At 36.1% G+C, this 23,736-nt stretch overlaps 1 protein-coding gene across 9 annotated transcripts in view; it reads left to right on the top strand.

Moving 5' to 3' along the window:
- The window catches only part of LOC138807200 (chromodomain-helicase-DNA-binding protein 9), a 174,250-nt gene that overhangs the window by 74,399 nt on the left and 76,115 nt on the right, over nucleotides 1–23,736 (top strand). For 8 of the 9 annotated variants that reach the window (XM_069992774.1, XM_069992775.1, XM_069992778.1 and 5 more), the window contains 8 exons: nucleotides 6,084–6,195; nucleotides 10,539–10,685; nucleotides 12,841–12,909; nucleotides 12,990–13,045; nucleotides 13,865–13,982; nucleotides 18,409–18,495; nucleotides 18,690–18,827; nucleotides 23,184–23,305. In XM_069992774.1, the coding sequence (XP_069848875.1) occupies nucleotides 6,084–6,195; nucleotides 10,539–10,685; nucleotides 12,841–12,909; nucleotides 12,990–13,045; nucleotides 13,865–13,982; nucleotides 18,409–18,495; nucleotides 18,690–18,827; nucleotides 23,184–23,305 (849 nt within the window). Of the gene's footprint in view, nucleotides 1–6,083; nucleotides 6,196–6,886; nucleotides 6,942–10,538; nucleotides 10,686–12,840; nucleotides 12,910–12,989; nucleotides 13,046–13,864; nucleotides 13,983–18,408; nucleotides 18,496–18,689; nucleotides 18,828–23,183; nucleotides 23,306–23,736 lie in introns of those variants that run through there. The other variant, XM_069992782.1, reaches the window with a different exon arrangement.

The following is a 23,736-nucleotide window of genomic DNA, read 5'->3' as shown; positions in this document are numbered from 1 at the left end:
GCCACTTGAGCTACAGTTCTACCTCTGCCATTTTGCTGGCTAATTGGAGTTAAGGCTGGCTTTGAACTTTGATCCTTAGATATCAGCCATCTGAGTAGGGTTATAGGCATGAGCCACTGTCACAGTGCTAGGAATCTGTATTGTTAAACTGACAGACTTGGGGCTGGTGATAGATGGTGCAGTGATAGAGTGCTTGCCTGCTATGCTTAAGGAACTGGGTTAGGTCCCCAACATCAGAATAAAAATGTCTATTAAATAGGCAGTTTTTTAATGAAGCCTGTCCCATATTGATCTGATACCAACATAATTGTTCCCCTAAAGTAGTATTACCTAGATACCATTTTAGAACTTACAGTAATTTGATATACTTTTACACTTTCCAATAAAGTTCATGTAAGTACCCCGGTTTAAAAATAAACAAAATACTTGCCTGGCAATTGTGAGGCCCTGAATTCAACTCTTTACTGCAATAAAAAAGAAGGATTGGAGGGAAGGGGGAAAGTAAGAAAGAAACAAAAAGAATGAATGATATCAAGGAACAGAAATCCAACTTTTTAAATGGAATATACTTTTTGGACTTAAAAAGGTTTAGCAGGATGTGGTTAATATCCAAAATAATGCTTTCAAATACTTAGTGTATAGGTATAGAGGTATAAGTGGGAGACTTACTATTGCTTACTATTGCTATCTCCAGCAATAAAAAAATAATTACATATAGTTGTAAAACATTTTACATTTTTTGTGGATTGGTAAAATATTATTAGTTTATGAAATAAGATGTCATTCTAGGCCTATGGAGCAATACTGGAAGAAAAATGGCACTTGTGGAAAATAAAATAAAAATTACTTTTTTCTTTTTAAGTGAAACTTTCAAGTAATAAAATTTTTTGATGGGTGCAGTTTATACTTTTAGCTTCTTCATTCTTGGTAGGCTGGCTCTATACCACTTCAGCCACATACCCCAGTCTGTGGTTCTTTTAGAGATGCAATCTAGTGAACTTTTCTGCTTCAAGTGACTTTGTACCTTGTGGGTAGTAGGAGTATAGACATGAGCCACTAGCACTACCCAGATCTTAGAGAGAGAGAGAGAGAGAGAGAGAGAGAGAGAGAGAGAGAGAGAGAGAGAGAGAGAGAGAGAGAGAGAGAGAGAGAGAGTCTTAGGGCTTGAACTCAGGGCCTGGGTACTGGCTCTGAACTTTTTTGCTCAAGGGTAGCACTCTACTACTTGAACCATATTTCCTTTTCTAGTTTTTTAGTGGTTATTAGGAGATGAGTCTCCTGGACTTTCCTGCCCAGGCTGTCTTTGAACTGCAATTCTCAGGTATCAGCCTCCTGAGTAGCTAGGTTACAGGCACGAGCCATGAGTGCCTGGCCCCTGGGCAACATTTTTCTTCTAGACTGTTACTCTTAAGGAGTTGTACAGAGGGGTTACAATTTGATAAGTCAGGTTTTGAGTACAATGTTTCGTGGGCAGTATCCAAGAAATGTCCCCTTTCTTTACTTTCCCTCATTTTCTTCCTCCTGTCCCTACTCACAAGTTACATCATTCATGTTTTTACATAGTGTATATTGAATATAACGACTACATTTGCTCACCTTTATTCTTGTGACCCCTTCCACTGTACCATATACCCCTCCAAAAAAACCCCCCAAACAACAGGTTTCCATTTCCTGGAGTTTGTTTTGATAAATAATATTTAGATATTTAGAGAAGGTAGTCCTTTGAATTCCTTCCCTTAGTATACCTAGTTTAAGAGGTAAATGTTTGTGTGTAAATGTGTAGGACCTTGTATACATTTTTATGTCTAGTTGTACTTTTGATCTTGTTGGGAAATACTTTTATCTAACCTATTTCTACTGCCTAATAGACTGAAACTTAAGATTTTATAATACTTATTAATTGATATGTTTTTCTAGGGACTATAGATAATATTATAATAATATTATTTTATTTTACCAGCTCATTCTTGAGACTCTTCCTCTTACGTTATTGTAAAGGAATGGCTGACTACTTCATAGTCATTTATGAATAATTCATTCAGTATACCAAGCATAGAGAAAATTCTTTTTTTGCAGGGGCATGATGTGGGGGGAGATAGATTGTCATGCTTGAACTCAGGGCCTCGGTGCTGCCTTGAGCTTTTTTGCTCAATGCTAATGCTCTGCCTTTGAGCCACAGAGCCACTTCTGGTTTTCTGGGAGTTAATTGGATATACAAGTCTTATGGACTTTACTGGCTAGGCTGGCTTCAAACCATGATCCTCAGATCTCAACTTCCTGAGTAGCTAGGGTTACATGCGTGATCTACCACACCAGTACCTAGCGAAAATACCTTTTAAAGCAGTATGTTAAAGGACACTATCATAGAGTTTGATTCACAAATCATAGGGAACTTTTTCTTAGGCAGTAAAACTCTCCCTTTATTATTATCATTCCCATCTACAAACTAGTGTACAGTACTTATTAAGGATGGGGGTAGATAACATGGGAAAGAGTATCAAATAAACTTATTAACAACCATGCCATTGAAAAATCTCCTGCATAGATGCCTTAGATTGCATGGGATAATCATGATCATAAGGGTTATCCTTAGGAAAAGGTGACTTCCAGAACAAGGAAGATCAAGATAGCTGTCTAGAAAACATGTCACACACTTGTCTGTTCTATGACATATGTGCTTCTCTGAATTTATTAGCAGATTGTTGCTTTCTTAGGTTTATAGAAAGTGAGGAATTGGAGGCATTTTAAGATTGTGTTACCAGTAAGAGATACATGCACTTATGTCTAATAGACAGTTGCTTATAAAATTCTAAAAATAATTTACTAGCTGGATGCTGGTCGCTCATACCTATAATCCTAGCTACTCAGGAGGCTGAAATGTGAAGGTTTAAGTTCAGAGGCATCCTAAATAGAAAAAAATCGAGTGACTCTTACCTCCAATTAACCAGCAAAAATAGATGGATTGGAAGTATGGTTCAAATGGTAGAATGCCAGCTGTGAGTAGAAAGCCAAATGAATGGATAAAGTCCTGTGCTGAAGCCACAATACCAGCGCATGCTCTCCCTCTCTCCCTCTCTCCCTGCCTCCCTCCTTCCCTCTCCCTCTCTCCTTCTCTCCCTCTTTTTCCCTCTCTCTCCAGTTCCACTAGTCATTTTGTAATAATGGGGGTATATTGTACAACGTCCAGTCTGGAGCATACTAAGCATGTGTGCTGCAAGTTGGTTACCCCTCCCACTTTGTTAGATGATTTTCACATTGTGTTAATATTTTAGTGTGTACTTAGTATAAAGTTAAAGAGTATAGGTCATCCATTCAACATGGCCTATTGACATTTTGATCAGGAAACTCAGTGAATTTGAGATGTGTAAGGATGCTGCTGCTATGTAACTTTTTTTTTTTTTTTTTGGTCGGTGATGGGCCTTGAACTCTGGGTCTAGGCACTGTCTCTCAGCTCTTCAGCTCAAGACTAGTGCTCTACCACTTGAGCCACAGTGCCACTTCTAGTTTTCTGAGTGGTTTATTGGAGATAAGAGTCTCACAGAAGCCAGGTGCCCAAGGCTTATGCCTGTAATCCTAGCTACTCAGGAGGCTTAGATCTGAGAATCATGGTTCAAAACCAGCCCAGGCAGAAAAGTCTGTGAGACTCTTATCTCCAATAAACCACTAGAAAACTGGTAGTGGTGCTGTGGCTCAAACGGTAGAGCACTTGTCTTGAGCTGAAGAGCTGAGGGACAGCACCCAGGCCCAGAGTTCAAACCCCATGACCGACCAAAAAAAAAAAAAGAGTCTCACAGACAGAGTTTCTTGCCTGGCCTGGCTTTGAACGATGATCCTCAGATCTCAGCCTCCTAAGTAGCTAGGATTATAGGCGTGAGCCACCAGCACCTTATAACTTTTTTTTAAGTGATTGATTTTAAGTAAGTGCATTTAATGCTAATATGTAAATGATAGTAGAGGGAGTATACAAAATAAAAGCAATGATAAAATAATGGTGCCATAGCAAGTGTACAAATCAATAGCAGTTGTTTCTTATCAGCATCAAATACTGTGTTCCATATAAAGCCAAATGTGTACCATCACTACAAAGACATTTAACAGTATATGACTCTAAGACAATTTAAGATGTCTACTAGGCAATAAGTTTATTTCAAGTCCTCTGTAATCTTAAAACACTGTCATTGACAAAAACATTGTTATATTGGACACTTTGCTGTTACTGCATATAGGAAAGGGTATAAAGATAGAATTTGGAGAAATATTGAAACCTAAGGGATTAGCAGAAAAGAATTTTCAGAGATTAATTTTACCAAAAATCAAAGGTTACAGAGAAGAAATTTGACTGTTGTATCACAGCGCCAACAGAACAGGAAAGATGGTAATTTAGTAATATGTTTGAAAATAAGAGTTTAATGTTTTCCACTGGATTTGGCATTGTAAAGGGCATTTGTGGCTCTAAACTTATGAGTTCAGGCTTTAGAGTGAGATATATTAGATATCTATCATTTAATATTAAATCTAATGATATATTTAATATTTTTCATTAAATATCTTACTTTTTGAGCCTTTGAATGAGCTATTTAACATCTCAAAGTTTAGCTTGCTCTCCTTATAAAATAATAGTATTTGTCTCTCAAAGTTGTTTGAACATAAAGTGAAAGGTAGCATATCAAGTCGGCACAAAAGTTCACTCATAGCCAACACTGAACAGATGGAAACTATGAATTTGAAATGTATTTCCAAGGGTTCAGATTACAGTGCATTGACTTTGGAAAGGTATAGCTAAGGAAGAGGAAGGATGACATGGTATCTACAGTAGATATGCTCTCAAGAGAGACTTTTATTTTAGGAGGGAAACTACAGTAAGGAGAATGAACAAGGATGGAAATAAGCATTAACATGGTGCAAAGAGTGTAATGTGACTGGCTCCTTCATTTTGTTTCATTAGAATCTTTTTAAGATTTTCTGATTTCCTTCTTCTAGCATAGGCTATGTACTCCTCTTTATTTATTCTTTTTTTACATATTCAGAACTGTGCAAATACCAAGTAAGAATTCCATTATCTTGTTGATCATGGCCAATAGAAGAATAACTTAGGAGAACATTTTCCTACAACTTCCATCCCCCTTTGAAATCTAGTCATCTAGTAATTGGCAAAGTCTTACCAGTTTTGTTTCTACAACAAAATACCTCTCTTCACTTTTCATCCACAGTGCCTTAGCCTTAGATCATACTCTTCATCCCTCATCTGAATTGTCATTTGCCTTCTCACAAGAAGAAGTAAGATGTTAAGTAATTAAGAAGTAGAAGGAGCCAGGTGCAGCTGGCCTCTCATCTATAATCCTAGCTAACCGGGAGTCAGATCTGAGGATTGTGTTTGAAGCCAGCTGGGCTAGGAAAGTCGGTGAGACAAACTACAAAAAAAGCAAAAAGCCCTGAAGTGGAACTATAGTTTGGATGTTAGAGCAATAGCCTTGAGCAAAAGAAACTCTGAGTTCAAGCCTCAGGACTGGCAAGAAAAAAAAAATCCTTCATTTAAAATCTGAGGGTTTTTTTATTGTTTAGCAGTTATGTCAGTTGAAACTTTTCCCTTAAAAAAGTACATTTGACCTTAATGTAATAGGATTAGACTTCCTTCCTATGAACTATTGGTTTGTATTCAATTATAGTTCATGAGCTGGATGTAGGTTGTTCATGTCTGTAATCTTAGCTACTCAGGAGCTGAGATCTGAGCATCAGTGTTTGGATCTAGTCCAGGCAGACAAACCCACATCCAAGAGACTCTTAGCTCCAGTTAACCAGTAAAAAAGAACTAGAACTAGAGTCATGACTTGTGGCTCAAGTGTATAGTGTTAGCCATGAGAAAAAATTTTGAGTAAGAGCATGAGGCCATCAGTTCACGACCCAGTACTGGCACACACACAAATAATATTAGAGTTTGTGTTTTGAAAAATGTCAGTAAATTTCAGGATAATTATCATTTTCATTTAAGCATGGAAGTAATACAAAATAAAAGAAAATTTATGCCAGTCTTTGACCAAATGAAAAAAAAGTATTTAATGATTATTCTTTTCCATTTGAAATAGCAAACTCATTATTTCATTGGGTAAGAAACAAAAAAGAAAGACTGAGTCTTCAGATGAAATATCTGATGCAGAGCAGATGCCACAACACACATTGAAAGATCAAGACTCTCAAGTAAGTATTACATTTTTTTTGTGAACCAAAACAAAACTATTTAGCTAGGCATAATGTTTTCTTGTGAATGTTTACACTGTAGTTTAGTAGTAAGCATAAAGTTTATTGTATAGTAGAACTTACAAGACAGTATTAGTATGATATGTTCCTAGTAGTTTTACCATAGAATATTAGATGTGGGAGGAAACGTGTATGCTCTACTTGCCCCTTATTTTTCAGGTAATAAAACTGAAACCTTGAGAGGTTAAGTAACAATACAGAGTCCTTGATGGATTTGAACATAGAAAAGTACCTAATGATATTATCCTACATTTGTGGAGTGCTTTTAAATAAATTTAATTATAAAGATACTGATTTTTAAAAATCATAGAAATGACAAAACAAATGGATTGAATCATTCCTAGAGACAGTTCTTTTGGTCTGCTTCTGTTGATGTAGGAGACTGCTGATATTAAAAATCCCCTAGCGTAGACATAAATCTTATACAGTTTGCCTTTTAAAATAGTTGGATATTAAAAATAACCTGTAAAGTTAAATTTTTTTATCTATTTAGTGAAGGTCATAATAACTCAGGCCACCCTCTGCTTTCTAATATTTTTAAATACTACTGTAGGCCATAGGGGTGGTGGCAGTTGTTGAAATATGGGGCCAGGAAGCCCCTGAATAGCCTTTCTTCTTCCTTATGCAGCTTCTTATCCAATTGGAGAGTAGTGGCTCAAGGCTCCTGGGCTGCTGCAAGAGTTGAGGTAAGGGCAGTGACTGAAGCTCCTAATATTATATGGCCTGGCTTTTTTGTCATATGTTATCCTTGACTTAGGCAAACTTCATTTAACAGTTTGAGAAACTTTAGTTTGATTTTTCCAAGACTAATGCAGGCCATTTTTACATTATACAATTATCAGACAATGAAATGGTAGTATAGGCCAACAACTTGTACATTTCTTCCATATTTTCAGTATGATATTAGGTTCCTTTGACACATCTGTTCCTTTAATAAAACAGGGCTGTATTTTCTAGTAATTACAAACCTACAACAATATAACTGTGTCATAATAAAATGATGGTAAAGATCCTTGTAGCTTTCTGAAACAATGGGCTTAAAACTCTTGAAAATAACAGCTTTAGAATAAGGGACAAATTAGAATTTTGAATATGGTATTTATTCTTTTACTTTGACTTTAATTGTTTTGAGTAGTTAGACTATATTGGAGACCAACTTTCTTTAAATGCCTCTGTGGCAGATTATAGTAAAATTATTGTAGGGAACAGTAAAGTATTAGTCATTAAAAAGCATAATTACTTCTTTATGCTGAGGGCTATTAGCTAATCTGTTGAAGCCTTTCAAACGTAAGAAGCAAAAACATAGAAATAAACTGAGAGTCCACTTGTCACTTTTTTGGGATTTTTTGTTCTTTGTTTTGGCTTATCCTGGGGCTTGAACTCAGGGCCTGGGCGCTACTATGAGCCTCTTTATGCTCAAGGCTAGCACTCTACCACTTTGAGCCACAGTGCCACTATCAGCTTTTTCTGAGTAGTTTATTGGAGATAAGAGCCTCACAGACCTTCCTGCTTGGCCTGGCTTTGAACTGAGATCCTCAGATCTCCGACTCCTGAATAGCTAAGATTACCGGCGTGAGCCACCAACTCTTGACATCACTATTTTTAAATTATATTTTCTAAAACAATATGAAGAAAAAACTTAAGAATAAATGGTCATTACTCAAGTAGGAGGACATCAGATTTTCTTTTTTTTTTTGTCTTCATGGGGCTTGAACCCTGGACCTGGACACTGTCCCTGAGCTCTTCAGCTCAGGATAGTGCTCTACCACTTTAAGCCACAGCACCACTTACAGTTTTTCTGGAGATAAAAGTCTCACAGACTTTCCTTCTCAGGCTGGCTTTGAACTGCAATCCTCAGATTTCAACTTCCTGAGTAGCTAGGATTACAGGCATGAGCCACCATCACCCAGCATTCAGATCTTATTTACTTACATTTTTATTTTGTGATGGGGCTTGAATTCAGTGCTCTTACTTAGATTTTTTTTTGCACAAGGTTGGCATTCTGCCTCATAAGCCACAACTCTACTTCATTTTTTTGCTGGTTAATGGAGAAAAGAGTCTCATTGACTTTTCTACCTAGGCTGGCTTGAAATTTTGATCCTCAGATCTTAGCTTCTTGAGTAGTTTGGATTACAGGTGAGAGCTATCAGTGCCTGGCTCTTGTTTTACATTTTTAACCTAGTAGAGATGTTGTTTGAGATAATTTGTGAGAATGATATTTATTTGGCTTTGCCTACTGTGTTACTACATATTCAAGTGGAATATAATTAGTCAACTAAAGTCTTGTAACCCATGGACTTATAAATTAATCAATTAGGCTACTTAGTATTAATTATCCTTAATAAGCTAAGAAAGCAGTTTATAGTGAGTGGCAATTGTTATCTGAACATTAACTTTCATAAGTCTGAAGGATTTTTAACACAATTTTTTAAAGACCATGTGAGTTATTTCAAAGTATCAGTGGGTGCCTTAGTGATCAGAAAGGAAACTAAAATACAGCTTACCACACATAATGAAATCTTCTAAAACTGGGGTGAATTATTCTGAAACATCATTAGTTAGAAAGTATACATAATAAGACATTGGTAATATATAATATTGTTATAATAACAAATGCCATAGTTTATTATTATTTTAAACTATGCTTGAATATCTACATCATCCTGTAATAGAGTTTTAAATATTTTTTAGCCTGGATCCATTTGATTCCCTTCTCATCATAAATATTTAATGTTATTTTTTTAAACCACATATTAGTTACTTGTAGTCTTTTTATTATAATTTTATATTATATCATAATATATAATTATATTACTATAAATCCTATATATGTTAGTATTAACAAACATTTATTTTGGTGTTTGAATATTTAAATATATTTATGGCCAACAGATGATCACTCACCAATAGATAGATAGATAGATAGATAATAGAGGTATAGATAGATAGATAATAGAGGTATAGATAGATAGATAATAGAGGTGCTGGAAGTGCGACTCCATTGTAGAGTACTTACTTTGCATGCCAGTACCCTACCTTGCTACCTCTGACCCACAACTCCACCACTCCATTTTGCCCCTTCCTCTTCCTCCCATGCATACTGAAAGGATATAACTAAAAAGGAAACTACTTCAGAGGCAAATGTTGTCTGCTGCATTTGGCTGACCACATATTCCCTTTCTTTTTCCCACCATTGCACTTCTCATAAGGGGCAAAAGTATTTTACAAAGGCCACTAAACCTTACTCACTAGATATAAATAACAGTGTTCCCTCATACTACTGCAGAGACAAAACCAATTTTATTATGGCTGTGGAAGTAATAAAAGACCCCACAGAGAAACATTGTCAGAAACCCAAAGGAAAACATATGCTGGTTCCCTTTATGGGAGTATCATGGGATTTATTCAACATATGGAAGAAAATGGAATAGAAAATGGAAGAAGACATGGATTTACAAAATATTGAGCAATAGAGTAGTTGACTAAGATGCTTTAACCCAATGAAATTTTACAGAAGTACTAAAAAAAAAAACAACCTGATAAACCTAAGTCATTAGGGCTTTGCAAGCCAACTGGAGCTTTTGATTTTTTTGTGAGAATATAAAACAATATGTAACTTTCCTTTTAAAAATTCTTGAAATACTTTAAAAATAAACTAGATATTTAGGGAGGTAAGTAAAGCCATATATGTTCTACATGTAATAGTTTTTTATTAGAGTAATAATTAGTTTTATTAGAGTAATATTTTCTTATAAGAAAGCTCATAAAATTAGTGAAAATTGAAGAAAATTAATCTCTTAAATTTAGTTATGTGGTAGATTTAATAATCATTTTTAAACACTAGTCTTTTTATTGTACCTAAAACAAACTTTCAAATATCTTGCCAAATGTTCTTTCATTTCTTAGGGGTTATGATCCCAATTAATTATTCTACCAGTAGTCATCTGATTATACTTTTTTCAGTTGGAAATACATAAATAAAATATATTTTACTCAAGCTGTTAAATGGTTTCTTTTTTAAATCACTAGATCATTTATTCATAAGCTTCTAAAGAACAATAACATTGATATTTTAAATATTTTATATTTGTAATTGCAGGAAAAACCTTAGGAATTAAACTTGTGGCCATGGGCAAATGACAATTTTCTTTAATTTAAAAGAAAACCAAGCAAAGATGAGTGTTAAATTTTGAAAATGTAATGACCATCAAGGTTAGGAATAATCTTTGTTATTTAGATTTTTAAATGAATTATATAAATCTGATCCTTGTTTTTTATTACAGAAAAGAAGGTCTAATCGACAAATTAAAAGAAAAAAGTATGCAGAAGATACAGAAGGAAAACAATCTGAAGAAGAGGTTAAAGGTGCTATGAAAATAAAAAAGAATTCAGCTCCTTTACCTGGTGAACAGCCTTTACAATTATTTGTGGTAAGACATATCCAGGATTATAGTTACAAACACTTCAGCCAATATAAATTTTTGTTGTTTTGTTTTGTTTTTGCCTTTTTCTTTTTTTTTCTTTCTTTCTTTTTTTTTTTGGTCGGTCATGGGGCTTGAACTCTGGACTTGGGCGCTATCCCTGCGCTCTTTAGTTCAAGGCAAGCGCTCTACCACTTGAGCCACAGCACCACTTCTGGTTTTCGGGTGATTAATTGGAGATAAGAGTCTCACAGACTTTTCTCCCCAGGCTGGTTTTGAACAGTTATCCTCAGATCTCAGCCTCCTGAGTAGCTAGGATTATAGGCGTGAGCCACTGGCGCCCAGCTTGCCTTTTTCTTTTTGTTTTGTTTTGTATTGTCAAGATGATGCACAGAGGGGTTACAAGTTACATAAAATTTTAAATATAGTAAATATACAAGTTATATAAATTTTTATTTTTATTTTTTGCCAGTCATGAAGTATCTTAAAGGATACTTTTCCTGTTTGTCTTGATTTCCTCATCCCGTTTTTCACCTTTTTTTTTTTTTTTGGCCAGTCCTGGGCTTGAATTCAAGGTCTGTGCATTGTCCTTGAGCTTCTCTGTGCTGAAGGCTAGCGCTCTACCACTTGAGCCACAGTGCTACTTCTTGCCTTTTCTGTTTATGTAGTACTAAGGAATTGAACCCAGGGCAAGCATTCTACCACTAAACCACAGTCCTAGTCCTCACCAATTTTTTTTTAACTCCTAAAAATATATTTCTGAAACTCTTCTAAATTGTCCTTCCATTGCACTATATTTTTAAATTATAAATCTAGTCATACTATTAGTCTAATGGAAAAACTGTCCTGCATCTCCACTATTAATACAGTGTGTGTGTGTGTGTGTGTGTGTGTGTGTGTGTGTGTGTGTGTGTGTGTGTGTGTGTGTGTGTGTGTGTGTGTGTGTGTGTGTGTGTGTGTGTGTGTGTGTGTGTGTGTGTGTGTGTGTGTGTGTGTGTGTGTCCTGTGGCTTCAACTTGGCCTACACTGTTAATACTCTGTGTGTGTGTGTGTGTGTGTGTGTGTGTGTGTGTGTGTGTGTGTGTGTGTGTGTGTGTGTGTGTGTGTGTGTGTGTGTGTGTGTGTGTGTGTGTGTGTGTGTGTGTGTGTGTGTGTGTGTGTGTGTCCTGTGGCTTCAACTTGGCCTACACTGTTGCTGAGCTTTTTTGCTTAAGACTCGCAGTCTTAAGTACCACTTTAATCACAGGTTTTTATGGTGGCTAAATGGACATAAGAATCTCACAGACTCTTCTTGGGCTGACTTGGAACTGAGATCCTAAAATCTAAGCCTTTTGAGTAGCTAGGATTATAGATGTGAGCCACCAGTACCCAACTATTAATGCAATTTTTAAGCAGGTATGTTAAGAATGCCCTTTGTATTTTCTGAGTCCAGGACTGGGAAGGTGGCTCAGTGGTAGAGCACTTGCCTTGCATGCCTTAGGCCCTGGGTTCGATTCCTTAGCACCACATAAGCAAAAAGAAAAAAGCCAGAAGTGGCGCTGTGGCTCAAGTGGTAGAGTGCTAGCCTTGAGCTGAAGAGCTGAGGGACAGCGCCCAGGCCCAGAGTTCAGGCCCCACAACCAGACCCAAAAAGAAAAAATTAAAATAAATAAATAGATTTTCTGAGTCCCATCTCCTGCCATTTCTCTGAAAGTATTCAGTCTTTTGCATCATGAAAATAGTTGCTGTGTGCTATATTTTTTTACTTGTATGCCTTTTAAAATGTATTTTTCTATAATTCTTTTAGTTTTTTCCTGTCTACATTTTGAGCTAAGCACTCATTCATTAGCCGAAATCTTAGGAAGTACTTATTCTGTCTATGTTTGAGTATTCTACTTTGTACAGTGATGATAATAGTAGAGGCAATAATGGAAGTGGTAATGGATTAAATTAGTTAATATAGTGCTTATACTAATACGTAGTACATTACAAGACAGAATGTGTCAAGTATAGTGATGATGGTAACAAAAATGACACATATTTTTCCATTTTAAAAATATTCCTAATCTTTAGTGTAGTGCTCAGCACATGTGCTAAATTAATTTTATTTAGTTTATTCATAAACAGAGTAGTAACTAAAATATTTCAGAATGTGTTCTATCATACATTTTTCCCCCTTTTCTAGGAAAATCCAAGTGAAGAAGATGCTGCAATTGTAGATAAAATACTATCTTCTAGAATTGTAAAAAAGGAAGTAAGTAATGGTACCTTATACTTTATACTTTATTTTTTGTGTCATGTTTGAGATAATAATTACTAATTTTATATTCCTAGATATCACCTGGAGTGACGATTGATACAGAAGAATATTTTGTGAAATATAAAAACTAGTAAGTAATTCAGTTAAAAAATTAAAGGATGATGTTCAGTTAAAAATAAGTTAATATATTTAATATGTAAACATGTCAGTTAAAATTAATTAATTTTCATTTTAGAAGTTTATTTCTAACAATTATAATTTCTAAAATAGTTAAAAGGTACAAAGACCTGATTTGACCAGTGGTTTTAATGGTTTTTAACAAAAACTGTCAAAATGAAGGAAATCTTTATTAAAAAAAAATTTTAGAAATAATAAGCATTACTCGTTGCATTTGCATTTTGAATGTTAGATTTTATTCATCTTTTTTTGTTAAATATCTACAAGTTTTAGAGTATTTTATCAGCTGTATACAATGTGATGATTTAACTTTTGAATCTGCATTTCCTTCTTGGACATAGGTAAATTTACATGAGTTGCTACTTATAAGGAAATTACTTATATCTTAATACGTTTTCTAGTTTTGCTATATAATTTGGTGTATGTTTTTATATATAATTACCTTGTATTTGAAGTAAGTTAGCTTTCTGAATATGACAAAAATCATTATGATGTTAAAACAAAACTTAAATTGTATTTTGCCCTTATGCTTTTGGTCTATTCATCATTCTGCTTCTCTATTGCAAATTGTAGACTTTCAGAGTACAATATTCTTAGGATACAGCTATCATAGTCTATATGTTAAAAATTTACATGAAATCTCCTGAAATTAAATGATTTATTGAACTACCTATTTCTAAAGGTGAAAGTATATTCTGAATGTTATAATAATTAATGTACATCTTATGAAACATTTTCTGTATTCTAATATGTAACTTTCATAAAATTTTAGCTCCTATCTTCACTGTGAATGGGCCACAGAACAGCAACTGTTGAAAGATAAAAGGATTCAGCAGAAAATCAAACGATTCAAATTGAGACAAGCACAAAGAGCACATTTTTTTGCAGATGTAAGAATGTGGACTTCTATGTGTTGGACTCAGAATACTTGTAGTATTATTTATCTAATTTAATGTAACTTTCTTAGATTCCAAGGCTGATATTTGAAAATAACTGCTATTTGCATATAGGTTTTCACCTCCTAGTATTAGCTTGGAAACTAGCTGAGATAAGGGCACTAATAAGTCATAATAATACATAATGCTTTTGTTTTTAAATTAGCATGTTTTAATACTGGTCTTAAAGGCACAATTTCTGAGCTAGATAAATAGCAAATAAATGAAAAAATGATTTTTATTATATATGAAATATATTCCATATTTTTCATCAACGTTTAGAACGTGCGTATATAGGACATCATTGAAAAATATTTATTTACCTTTCTCTGATATAGCCTTTATTAAGGCAGTTTTGGTGGTTTGTTGTTGTTGTTGTGTTAGTTGTGGGATTTGAAATCTGGGCCCGGGTGCTGTTCCTGAGCTCTTCTGCTCAAGGCAAGTGTTCTACCACTTGAGCCACAGCTCCATTTCCAGTTTTCTGGTGGTTAATTTGCTGCCCGAGCTGGCTCTGAACCAAGATCCTCAAATCTCAGCCTCCTGAGTAACTAGGTAATCCTAGTCATGAGCCTCTGGCTTTTTTTTTTTTTTTTTTTTGCCAGTCCTGGGGCTTGCACTCAGGGCCTGGGCACTATACCTGAGCTTCTTTTGCTTAAGGCTAGCACCCTACCACTTGAGCCACAGTGCCACTTCTGGCCTTTTCTGTTTATGTGGTACTGAGGAATTGAACACAGTGCTTCATGCATGCTAGGCAAACATTCTACCTATAAGCCACATTACCAGCCCCTCCCCCCCCCTTTTTTGTGTGTGTGTGCTCATCCTGGAGCTTGAAATTAGGGCCCAGGCATTGTCCCTGATCTTTTGCTTAAAATTAGTGCTCTTCCACTTGAGTCAAAGCTCTATTTCAGGATTTTACTGCTCAATTTGAGTCTAAAAGACCTTTCTGCCTGGACTGGCTTTGAATTTTGCTCCTCAGTTCTCAACTTTTTGACTAGCTAGGATTATAGGCGTGAGCCACTGGTACTTTCCCCCATGTAAATTTTTCAGTTGAAAACTTTTAAACTTTATTTTCACAAAACAGTTTTAAAAATAGTCAAACAAATTCCCACATACATTTTAACTATACTTTCCAATTTTTAAAAACATTTACGAATGCTTTGTATTTCCATCCTTTTTCTTTTCTGTCTTTCATTTTTCTCCTTTAGAGTTACTAGAGTTTTAACTCAGGGCCTCCACTGCACTTGCTAGGCACGTGATTTACTGCTTTAGCCATAGTCCTAACCTTTTTATTTTTGCTGTGTATGTGTGTGCATGTGCATGCTGGTGTGCTCCTGCTCCTACGGCTTACATTCAGGACCTGGGTGCTGCTGTCCCTGATTTTTTTTGCTCAGAGATAAGACTCTACCACTTGAGCAATATACCTTCAGTTCCAGCTTTTTTGAAGTTAATTTGAGATAAAGTTTTCAAGGACTTTCCTGCCTGGGGTGGCTTCAAACTGAAGTCCTCTGTTTTCAACCATCTTAATAGCAGGATTATATAGGAACCAGCTACTGGTGCTTGGCCCAGTTTTGGTAATTTCCAAATGAGGTCTTTTACTTGGGTGGCATGGACCATGATTCTCCTTTTTAATCTGTTTGAGTAGCTAGTATGACCCACCCCATTATGGGTAACTTTTTTTTTTTTTAATCTGACTTAGGGTATCTGTCTCTGGACATAGTGCTCACAGTTGTATGCTTGAGCCACTCAATTTATTTTGTAAAAAAAACATAATACATTACTTACGTAAAAGTAATAGAATTAGCATTGATCTAAAATATTTTGTCTATAGAAGTTATTCATAGTTCACTGACTTTTCTACCATTTTTTCATAGTTAAAAAGAATGTATGTATATCTGTTCAATCATTTAGTGCCATAGCTTATGTTTTATATTTTATCTTTTGTTAATCTTTGATTTTGATTTCTTAAACATTTAAAAATATACTTCATAGATTTTTTTCTAGTTTTTGCTTTCTCATGGTTGGCATGCATATTTTAAAAAAGAATGCCACAAAAACAACAGTTTAACTTTGTGAATCATATCAGATATCTATTTGCCCAGTAGTTTAAAACCCTAACCAGGATATATCTTAACTTTGATCACTGGATTAAGATGGTGCCTGTCAAATTTTTCTACAAAACTACTCTTAAGTCCCTTTGTACTTATTAAAATCCTCAAAAAAAAAAAAAAGTGATTATTCTAATGTCCTAGCAGTTCATCCATGTTGAGAGATCCTCATGAATCTTTGTCCTACTATCATATGAATATCCTTAATAAGCTAAAGATCTTAGAAGTGCTTAATAACATGTAAGTTTTTATGAAGACTTAATTTTTCTTGCCTGACTCAGGTACAGCATAAATAGTTACCATGTAGATTTTTTTTTTCCTTATCTGGGGTTTGAACTCAGAACCTGAGTACTTTCACTGAGCTTCTTTTGTTCAAGGCTAGCACTCTACCACTTGAGCCACCCTGCCACTTGTGGCTTTTACTGTTTATGTGATACTAAAGAATGAAACCCAGTGCTTCATGCATGCTGCTTGGCATGTACTCTACCACTAAGCTACATTGCCAGCCCTAGATTTCATTTTTAAACTATGGAAATCTTTAAATTTTATTTTTTATTGAGTTGTACTTGATAGAATGCTTATAATTAAGTGTGCACTTTGAATATATACATACTTGTTATAAACCAACCACAAACTATTATCACTTAATAGAGCTATTAGTTTCTTTTTGTTGTTTAAAACAGTTCCATTATGTAATTTAACTCAGATTAATTTGGAAACCCTGTGCTTTCCTGCTTCAGACTTGCTAGGATTACCACATGTGCCTCTGTACATGGACTTATTCATTTATTTATTATTGTGGCGTGGCAGGGGTCAGTGCTGGTGTTTTCAGCTCTTTTCATTTTAGCCTATTTTTTAGATAGGATCTTTTAGGATTTTTTTTTTTCTTTTTAAGAAGGGCCAACATGCACATACCACAATGCCTACTTTGTTGAGATGGGGGTCTTACTAACTTTTTGCCCCGACTGGCATCAAAATGGCCTTCTGTTCTCCATTTCCTAATTAGCTGAGATCACAAGCGTGAGCCCCCTATGCTTGATCTTTTTTGATTCTTAAGGTACAATATTCTTACCCTCATGTTGGGCTACGCCTTGTTATCAGCCTGTCTTATATAAAACTGTGGACATATTAGATTATTCAAGGGGAAGTTTAAGATTGTGAAGAGAAGTAAAGACAGAGCTATGGAGTGCACACTAGTAGAAGAGGCCAACAAATATAGCCAAGAAAGATAGCTGTTGAAAGTAAGACTCTCAAGAATGAGTATAAAATGCCCAACCAGACAAGAGAAGGAAAAGCAGTTTAGTCAGAAGAGAGAAAAATTAGGATAAAACTAAGCTGTGGTAGAACATGAAAAACATATTCTTGGACATAAAAAACATAAAACATGTTCTTGTTTCTTGGGTGCATAGAAACTGGGTAAAGTTGTTGAAAGCAATAGGAGATGAAGCTGGAGAAAAGAAAGGTTCTGTTTGTTTCCACGAATACTGCTTTCATTTTAGTCCTTCAAAAGGGAGAATCAGTGAAGGGTTTCAAGCAAGGGAGCATTATATAAAATTTGCATTTGAGAAGAATTGCTCTGGGGACAATATGAAAACATATTAAAGACAAGGGAGTAATTATAGGATGACATTAGTACTTTAAGGTCCATATACAAAGTGGTGCAGCAATGAGAACAGGGAAGAAGAAATGATTTCCAATTGTAGTTAAAAGTAGAGTTTGTGTTGGAAATGGAGCTTAGGGTTAGACCATTTGTTATTCCTGTATAAGTGCTTGGGTTTGATACGCAGTAACAACAAAAAAGAAAAAGGAACAGGAGAATCTACAAAGTCGAACACAGTAGCAGATGTTTGTAACTCAGTTAGTCTGAGGCTTCAGATCATGAGTTTGAGTCCAGCCTGGGCAACATGAGGAAAGCCAGTCTTACCCAAAAAAATAAAAATAGATAAATCACAAGTTGGTGATTTATTAGATGTGGGGGATTAAAGAAAGAGATAGAATCTAAGATTATTGTCTTAGGTAATTCACTGTGGAACATGGAAATGCACTATATTTCCATTATCAAGTAAGAAAATACAAGAAGAAGAATAGGTGGAGGAGCAAATGAGTTGGGTTGAAATATCTTTTAGAAATTAAACTGAAAAAAAATTTTTTTTTAAAATTTCATTGGAATTAAACTGGTTGTATATTCTGTACTAAAACACCAGTAAATGTATCTTTATTGCTATCTTTTCACATCTTTGTATATTTCAATTAAGTTACTTTTTAATTTTATTTAGATGGAAGAAGAACCATTTAATCCAGACTACGTTGAAGTAGACAGAGTATTAGAAGTCTCTTTTTGTGAAGATAAAGATACTGGTGAGGTAAATATTTGGTAAAAATATACATAAAGTTAAAGAAAAAAAACTATTAAAATATAGTACTCTTTAAAAAACAGTTAAGTCTTAAGATGTTAAAATTTGTTTTCGATCTATATTGTTATATTTAAAGTATTTTAACTGACATCTATTTAATCTATATTCTCTTTTTCAAAATGGTAAAATAAATTTCTTTTTAGCCTGTCATTTACTATTTGGTCAAGTGGTGCTCATTGCCATATGAAGATAGTACATGGGAATTAAAAGAAGATGTAGATCTTGCAAAAATAGAAGAGTTTGAACAATTGCAAGCTGCAAGGCCTGACACAAGACATTTGGTAAGAGCTTTAGTCAGCTTTATAAATCTTAGTGCTATATTTTAGTCGCTTAATATCAACTTACATTCTTTTTTTGCCGGGGGGGGGGGGGTCCGGTCATGGGGCCTGAACTCTGGGCCTGAGCTCTTCAGCTCAAGGCTAGCGCTCTACCACTAGAGGCACAGCGCCACTTCCAGCTTTTTTCTTTTTGTTTATGTGGTGCTGAGGAATCAAACCCAGGGCCTGAGGCATGCAAGGCAAGCGCTCTACCACTGAGCCACTTTCCCAGCCCCTCAAGTTACACTCTTTTGCACTTGTCTGTGTGGGTATTTTCTGTCTGTCTGTCTGTCTGTCTGTCTGTCTGGCTGGCTGTCTACTTTAGTTTTTGGTAGGTTATAGGTCTTTTTTTTTTTTAATTTAATTTTATTTGTGAACATACTGTACAGAGGAGTTACAATTACATGGGCAGGATAATGCGTACATTTCTTACCAAGCATTGCAGCCTCCTCCTTTGTTTACCCTTCACATCCCTTCCCAGCCTCCCCCCTCCCCCCCAATCCCAGTCCTTCTCCTTCCTCCCCCTTCCCCCCCCTCCCCCCGCACTGACATAAAGCTCGTTTTGGACATGACAACTTGTACTTCTTATTGTTGCAACAGGTCCTTATCCTTAAACAACTGTATCCTTAAACAACTGGTTTTTCCCCATCTCCTCCACAAGTTATACTGACAGGTTATAGGTCTTGAACTAAGGACCTGGGTATTGTCCTGAGCTTCCTCACTCAAGGATAATGCTCTAGCATTTTCAGCCACAGCTCCATTTCTAGTTCTGTGATAGTTAATTGATATCAAGAGTTTCACAGACTAGCTGCCTTGACCATATCTCTCTCTCCCTCCATCCCTCCTACTCTCCCTCTCTCCTTCTCTCTCCCCTTTCTCCCTCCTGGAAGCTTGCAGACTTTTCTTCCCAGGATGGCTTGGAAAAGAGATTCTTTGTCAGCTTTTTGAGTAGCTATGGTTCTCTCTCTCTCTCTCTCTCCCTCCCTCCCTCCCTCCCTCCTTCCCTCCCTCCCTCCCTCCCTCCTCATTTTTGCCAGACCTGGTGCTTGAACTCAGGGTTTAGGCTCTGTTCCTGAGCCTTCTGTGCTCACAGCTAGTGCTCTATCACTTGAGCCACAGTTCTACTCCCAGCCTTTTCTGTTTATGGGGTACTGAGGAAGGGAACCCAGGGCTTCATGTAAGCACTCTACCACTGAGCCATATTCGCAGCCCTTGAGCTGTCTTTCAACTTTCATCCTCAGATCTCAGCCTCCTGAGTAGCTAGGATTATAGGCATGAGCCACCAACACCTGACTTGTGATTTTGATTTTTGTCATCTACTTTTGTTAAATACAATAGCATGTAAATTAAATAACATATTTTTGAGATTCTGTAAATTAGTCTGTGACCCAAACTAATTGTACTTGTTTTACTGAAAAGAACTCTCTAAAGAGTATAGTTTACTGAGGAAGTACTCTTAAGTTTGTGTGTGTGTGTATGTATGTGTGTGATGCATGTGTGATTGTTTATGTGCTAGTCCTCATATTTGAACTCAGGACCTGGGTATATCCCTGAGCTTTTGTGCTGAAGACTAGTTATACCACTTGAGCCACAGCTCCACTTTCATTTTGTGTGTGTATGTGTGTTATGTGTTGTGTGTTTAATTGGAGATCAGATTCTCATGGACATTCCTGCCTATATTGGCTTTGAACTGCTATCCTCAACTTTCAGTCTCCTGAGTAGCTAGGATTACAGGTATGAGTCATTATGACTGGCTTTATTTTCAAATACTTTAAATTATTTCATGGGATGGAGTATATATATATCTCCTTGGAACAGCACTTAGTTCTTCAATTTGGGAATAATTAGCAGTGTTCTTTCAGGTCACAAATGAGATATATCTCTGTATATTTCTATTCATTTACCTCATTTTTTTCACCATAGTTTTAATCCCACTTATTGGTTATTCCTAAATGTGTTATAGTTATTTTTTTTACTTTATTTATGATTGTTCTGCTTTTTTTTTTCTCCATTTATGGAGTTTGAACTCAGGGCCTCAAGCTTACTAGATATAGTTCTGCCACTTTAGCCATGGCTTTTGCTATTTTTGTTTTGTGTCGATTTTTTGGAGACAGAATCTCATAGACTTTTCTGCTCTCGCTGGCTTCTAACTGCAGTTCCCTGGATCTCATCCTTCTCAGTAGCTTGGATTATATGTGAGAACCACCAAGTTTATAAGTTACTTTTATAGAGGTTTATCAATGACTTTTATACATACACAACCTTGCCAGAGTCACTAGTTATTTTACCTTTTTTCTTTTTGCTTTCTTTCTTTTTTTTTTGGCTGAGATGGGGACCCATCCTTGGGATCTGATGCTTTTGCTCATTGGCTGATGCTCTTATCACTTAGCCTCCAACACCTTTTAAAAAATAGATTCTCCACAGGCATATCTTTGATAAATATAGAATAATTTCAGTTCTTCCCAGTCTCAGTGACGTCAATGTTTTACATGTTGGATTATTGTTTTTAGAGCTGACTGTAACATGTTGAAAATGGTATCCTAGTGGAAATCTTGCCTTATTGTTGATGTTACGAGGAGACATTCAGTCTTTCATTTTCAATATGGTCTTAGTTTTCACTTTTTTTTCCCCACCCTGGTTGTGGGTTTTGAACTCAGGGCTTGGGCACTATCCCATAGCTCTTTTTTTTTTTTTTTGTCGGTCGTGGGGCTTGAACTCTGGGCCTGGGCGCTGTCCCTCAGCTCTTCAGCTCAAGGCGAGCGCTCTACCACTTGAGCTACAGCGCCACTTCCGGTTTTCTGGTGGTTTATTGGAGATAGGAGTCTCACGGTCTCTCTTGCCCAGGCTGGCTTTGAACTGCGATCCTCAGATCTCAGCCTCCTGAGTAGCTAGGATTACAGGCGTGAGCCACCAGTGCCCGGTGTCCCATAGCTCTTTTTGCTCAAGGCTAGTACTCTACCACATGAGCCACAGTGCCACTTCCAGCTCTTTCATTTTATGTGGCACTAAGGAATGGAACCCAGGGCTCCATGTATGCTATGCAAGCATTCTACTACTAAGCCATATTCCCAGCCCTAATTTTAATTTTTAAGGGCTGAAGGTGTGATTCAAGTAAAGCCTAATAAGTATAACGACCTGAGGCCAAATCCAGTGCCACTCACTACCACCAATTTTTTTAAAATTAGGGAGTAAATTTTATTTTAGAAGTTTTGAGAAATTTTCTTATTACACCGTATACTAAAAGGCATATAGGGTATTTTTTGTTTTGTTTTGTTTTTTAATATTTGGTGCAATACAGTTAGAAAGCATGGCCTTATGCTCACTAGGCACCACACCTCTTGCATTAAGATTTCTTTTATTTTTATTTTTGGTACTGGTCCTTGAGCTTGAGCTCAGGACTTGGGCATTGTATCTGAGTTTTTTTGCTCATGGCTACCACTCTACCATTTGTGCCCCTGCTCCACAGCTGTTAGTGTTGTAGATAAGAGTCTCACTGAGCCAGACACTGGTGGCTCATGCCTGTAATCCTAGCTAATCAGGAAGCTAAGATCTGAGGATCAGGGTTCAAAGCCAGCCTGGGCAGAAAAGTCTGTGAGACTCTTATCTCCAATAAACCAACAGAAAGCCAGAAGTGTCACTGTGGCTCAAGTGGTAGAGTGCTCTCCTTTAGCTGAAGAGCTGAGAGACAGCGCCCAGGTCCAGAGTTCAAACCCCATTACTGACCCCCCCCACCCAAAAAAAGTCTCACTGATTTTTCTGCTTTGAACTGTTTGGTTTTTGGTGCTTTTATTTATTTGGGGAGGCTTGGGAAGGGTCTGGGTGTTATCCTTGAGCTTTTTAAAAGCTCAAGGCATTCTACCACGCAAGCCACAGCTCCATACCTGGTGCTTTTTTTTTGTTTTTTGTTTTTTGGGTTTTTTTGTTTTGTTTTTTGTTTTTTTGTTCCCGTCAAAGGGCCTGAACTCTGGGCCTGGGCGCTGTCCCTCAGCTCTTCAGCTCAAGGCTAACGCTCTACCACTTGAGCCACAGCGCCACTTCCAGTTTTTTGGCGGCTTTTTTTTTGTTTTTTTGGTGGTTAATTGTAGGTGTGACTCTTCAGTAGTTTCCTGTCCTCACTAACTTTGAACCTTGATCCTTAGATCCCAGTCTCCTGAGTGGTTAGGATTACAGGATTGAGCCACTGGCACTTGGCTGTACTTGGAAAAATGTTAAAGGAAAGCTTTTGGCCCTGAGGAAGTTGTATGGAAATTTTAGACATATGATGTACATCATTCACTTTTTTTTTAATTTTAATTTTTATTCTTCCCTTTTTCCTCAAAGGAACGTCCTCCCTCTAATATTTGGAAGAAAATAGATCAATCCAGGGACTATAAAAATGGGAATCAACTCAGGGAATATCAACTAGAAGGTCTTAACTGGCTCTTGTTCAACTGGTACAATAGGTATGTAGGTATATCCTAACAGGAACATTTTTAGTGTGTCTTTTTTTTTTTTAATGTACCACAATGTATTTAGTAAAGTAGGTAAAGATGTTGCTATATTTTCATTATTTAAAGTGAAATTACTTTGCACAAATACATAAATTTCAAGTAAGAAGGTCAATTATATTTGTTTCTTTTAAATGTGTATTGGTAATATGTTTTTAGATTTAATAATTAAATTCAAACATCTAAAACATCTCTATATTATAAAGTGGTTTTCATCTATTCAAATTTATACTACTTTCTATCAACACTTGATATTTGGTTCTGTTGGTAAACTGTGAACATGTTATATATCTGTAAAAAGAAGATATATATCAATGTCTCTGTCTTTGTCTGTCCCTGTCTCTTTCCCTCCCTTTTTTGCATTGAATCTTGTTATTTAACCTGTG

The sequence above is a fragment of the Dipodomys merriami genome, unplaced genomic scaffold, assembly GCF_024711535.1.
Source record: "Dipodomys merriami isolate MVZ:Mamm:240054 unplaced genomic scaffold, mDipMer1.0.p SCAF_415, whole genome shotgun sequence".
In the NCBI taxonomy this organism is placed as follows: Eukaryota; Metazoa; Chordata; class Mammalia; order Rodentia; family Heteromyidae; genus Dipodomys; species Dipodomys merriami.
This window is presented reverse-complemented; position numbering and strand designations above follow the sequence as displayed.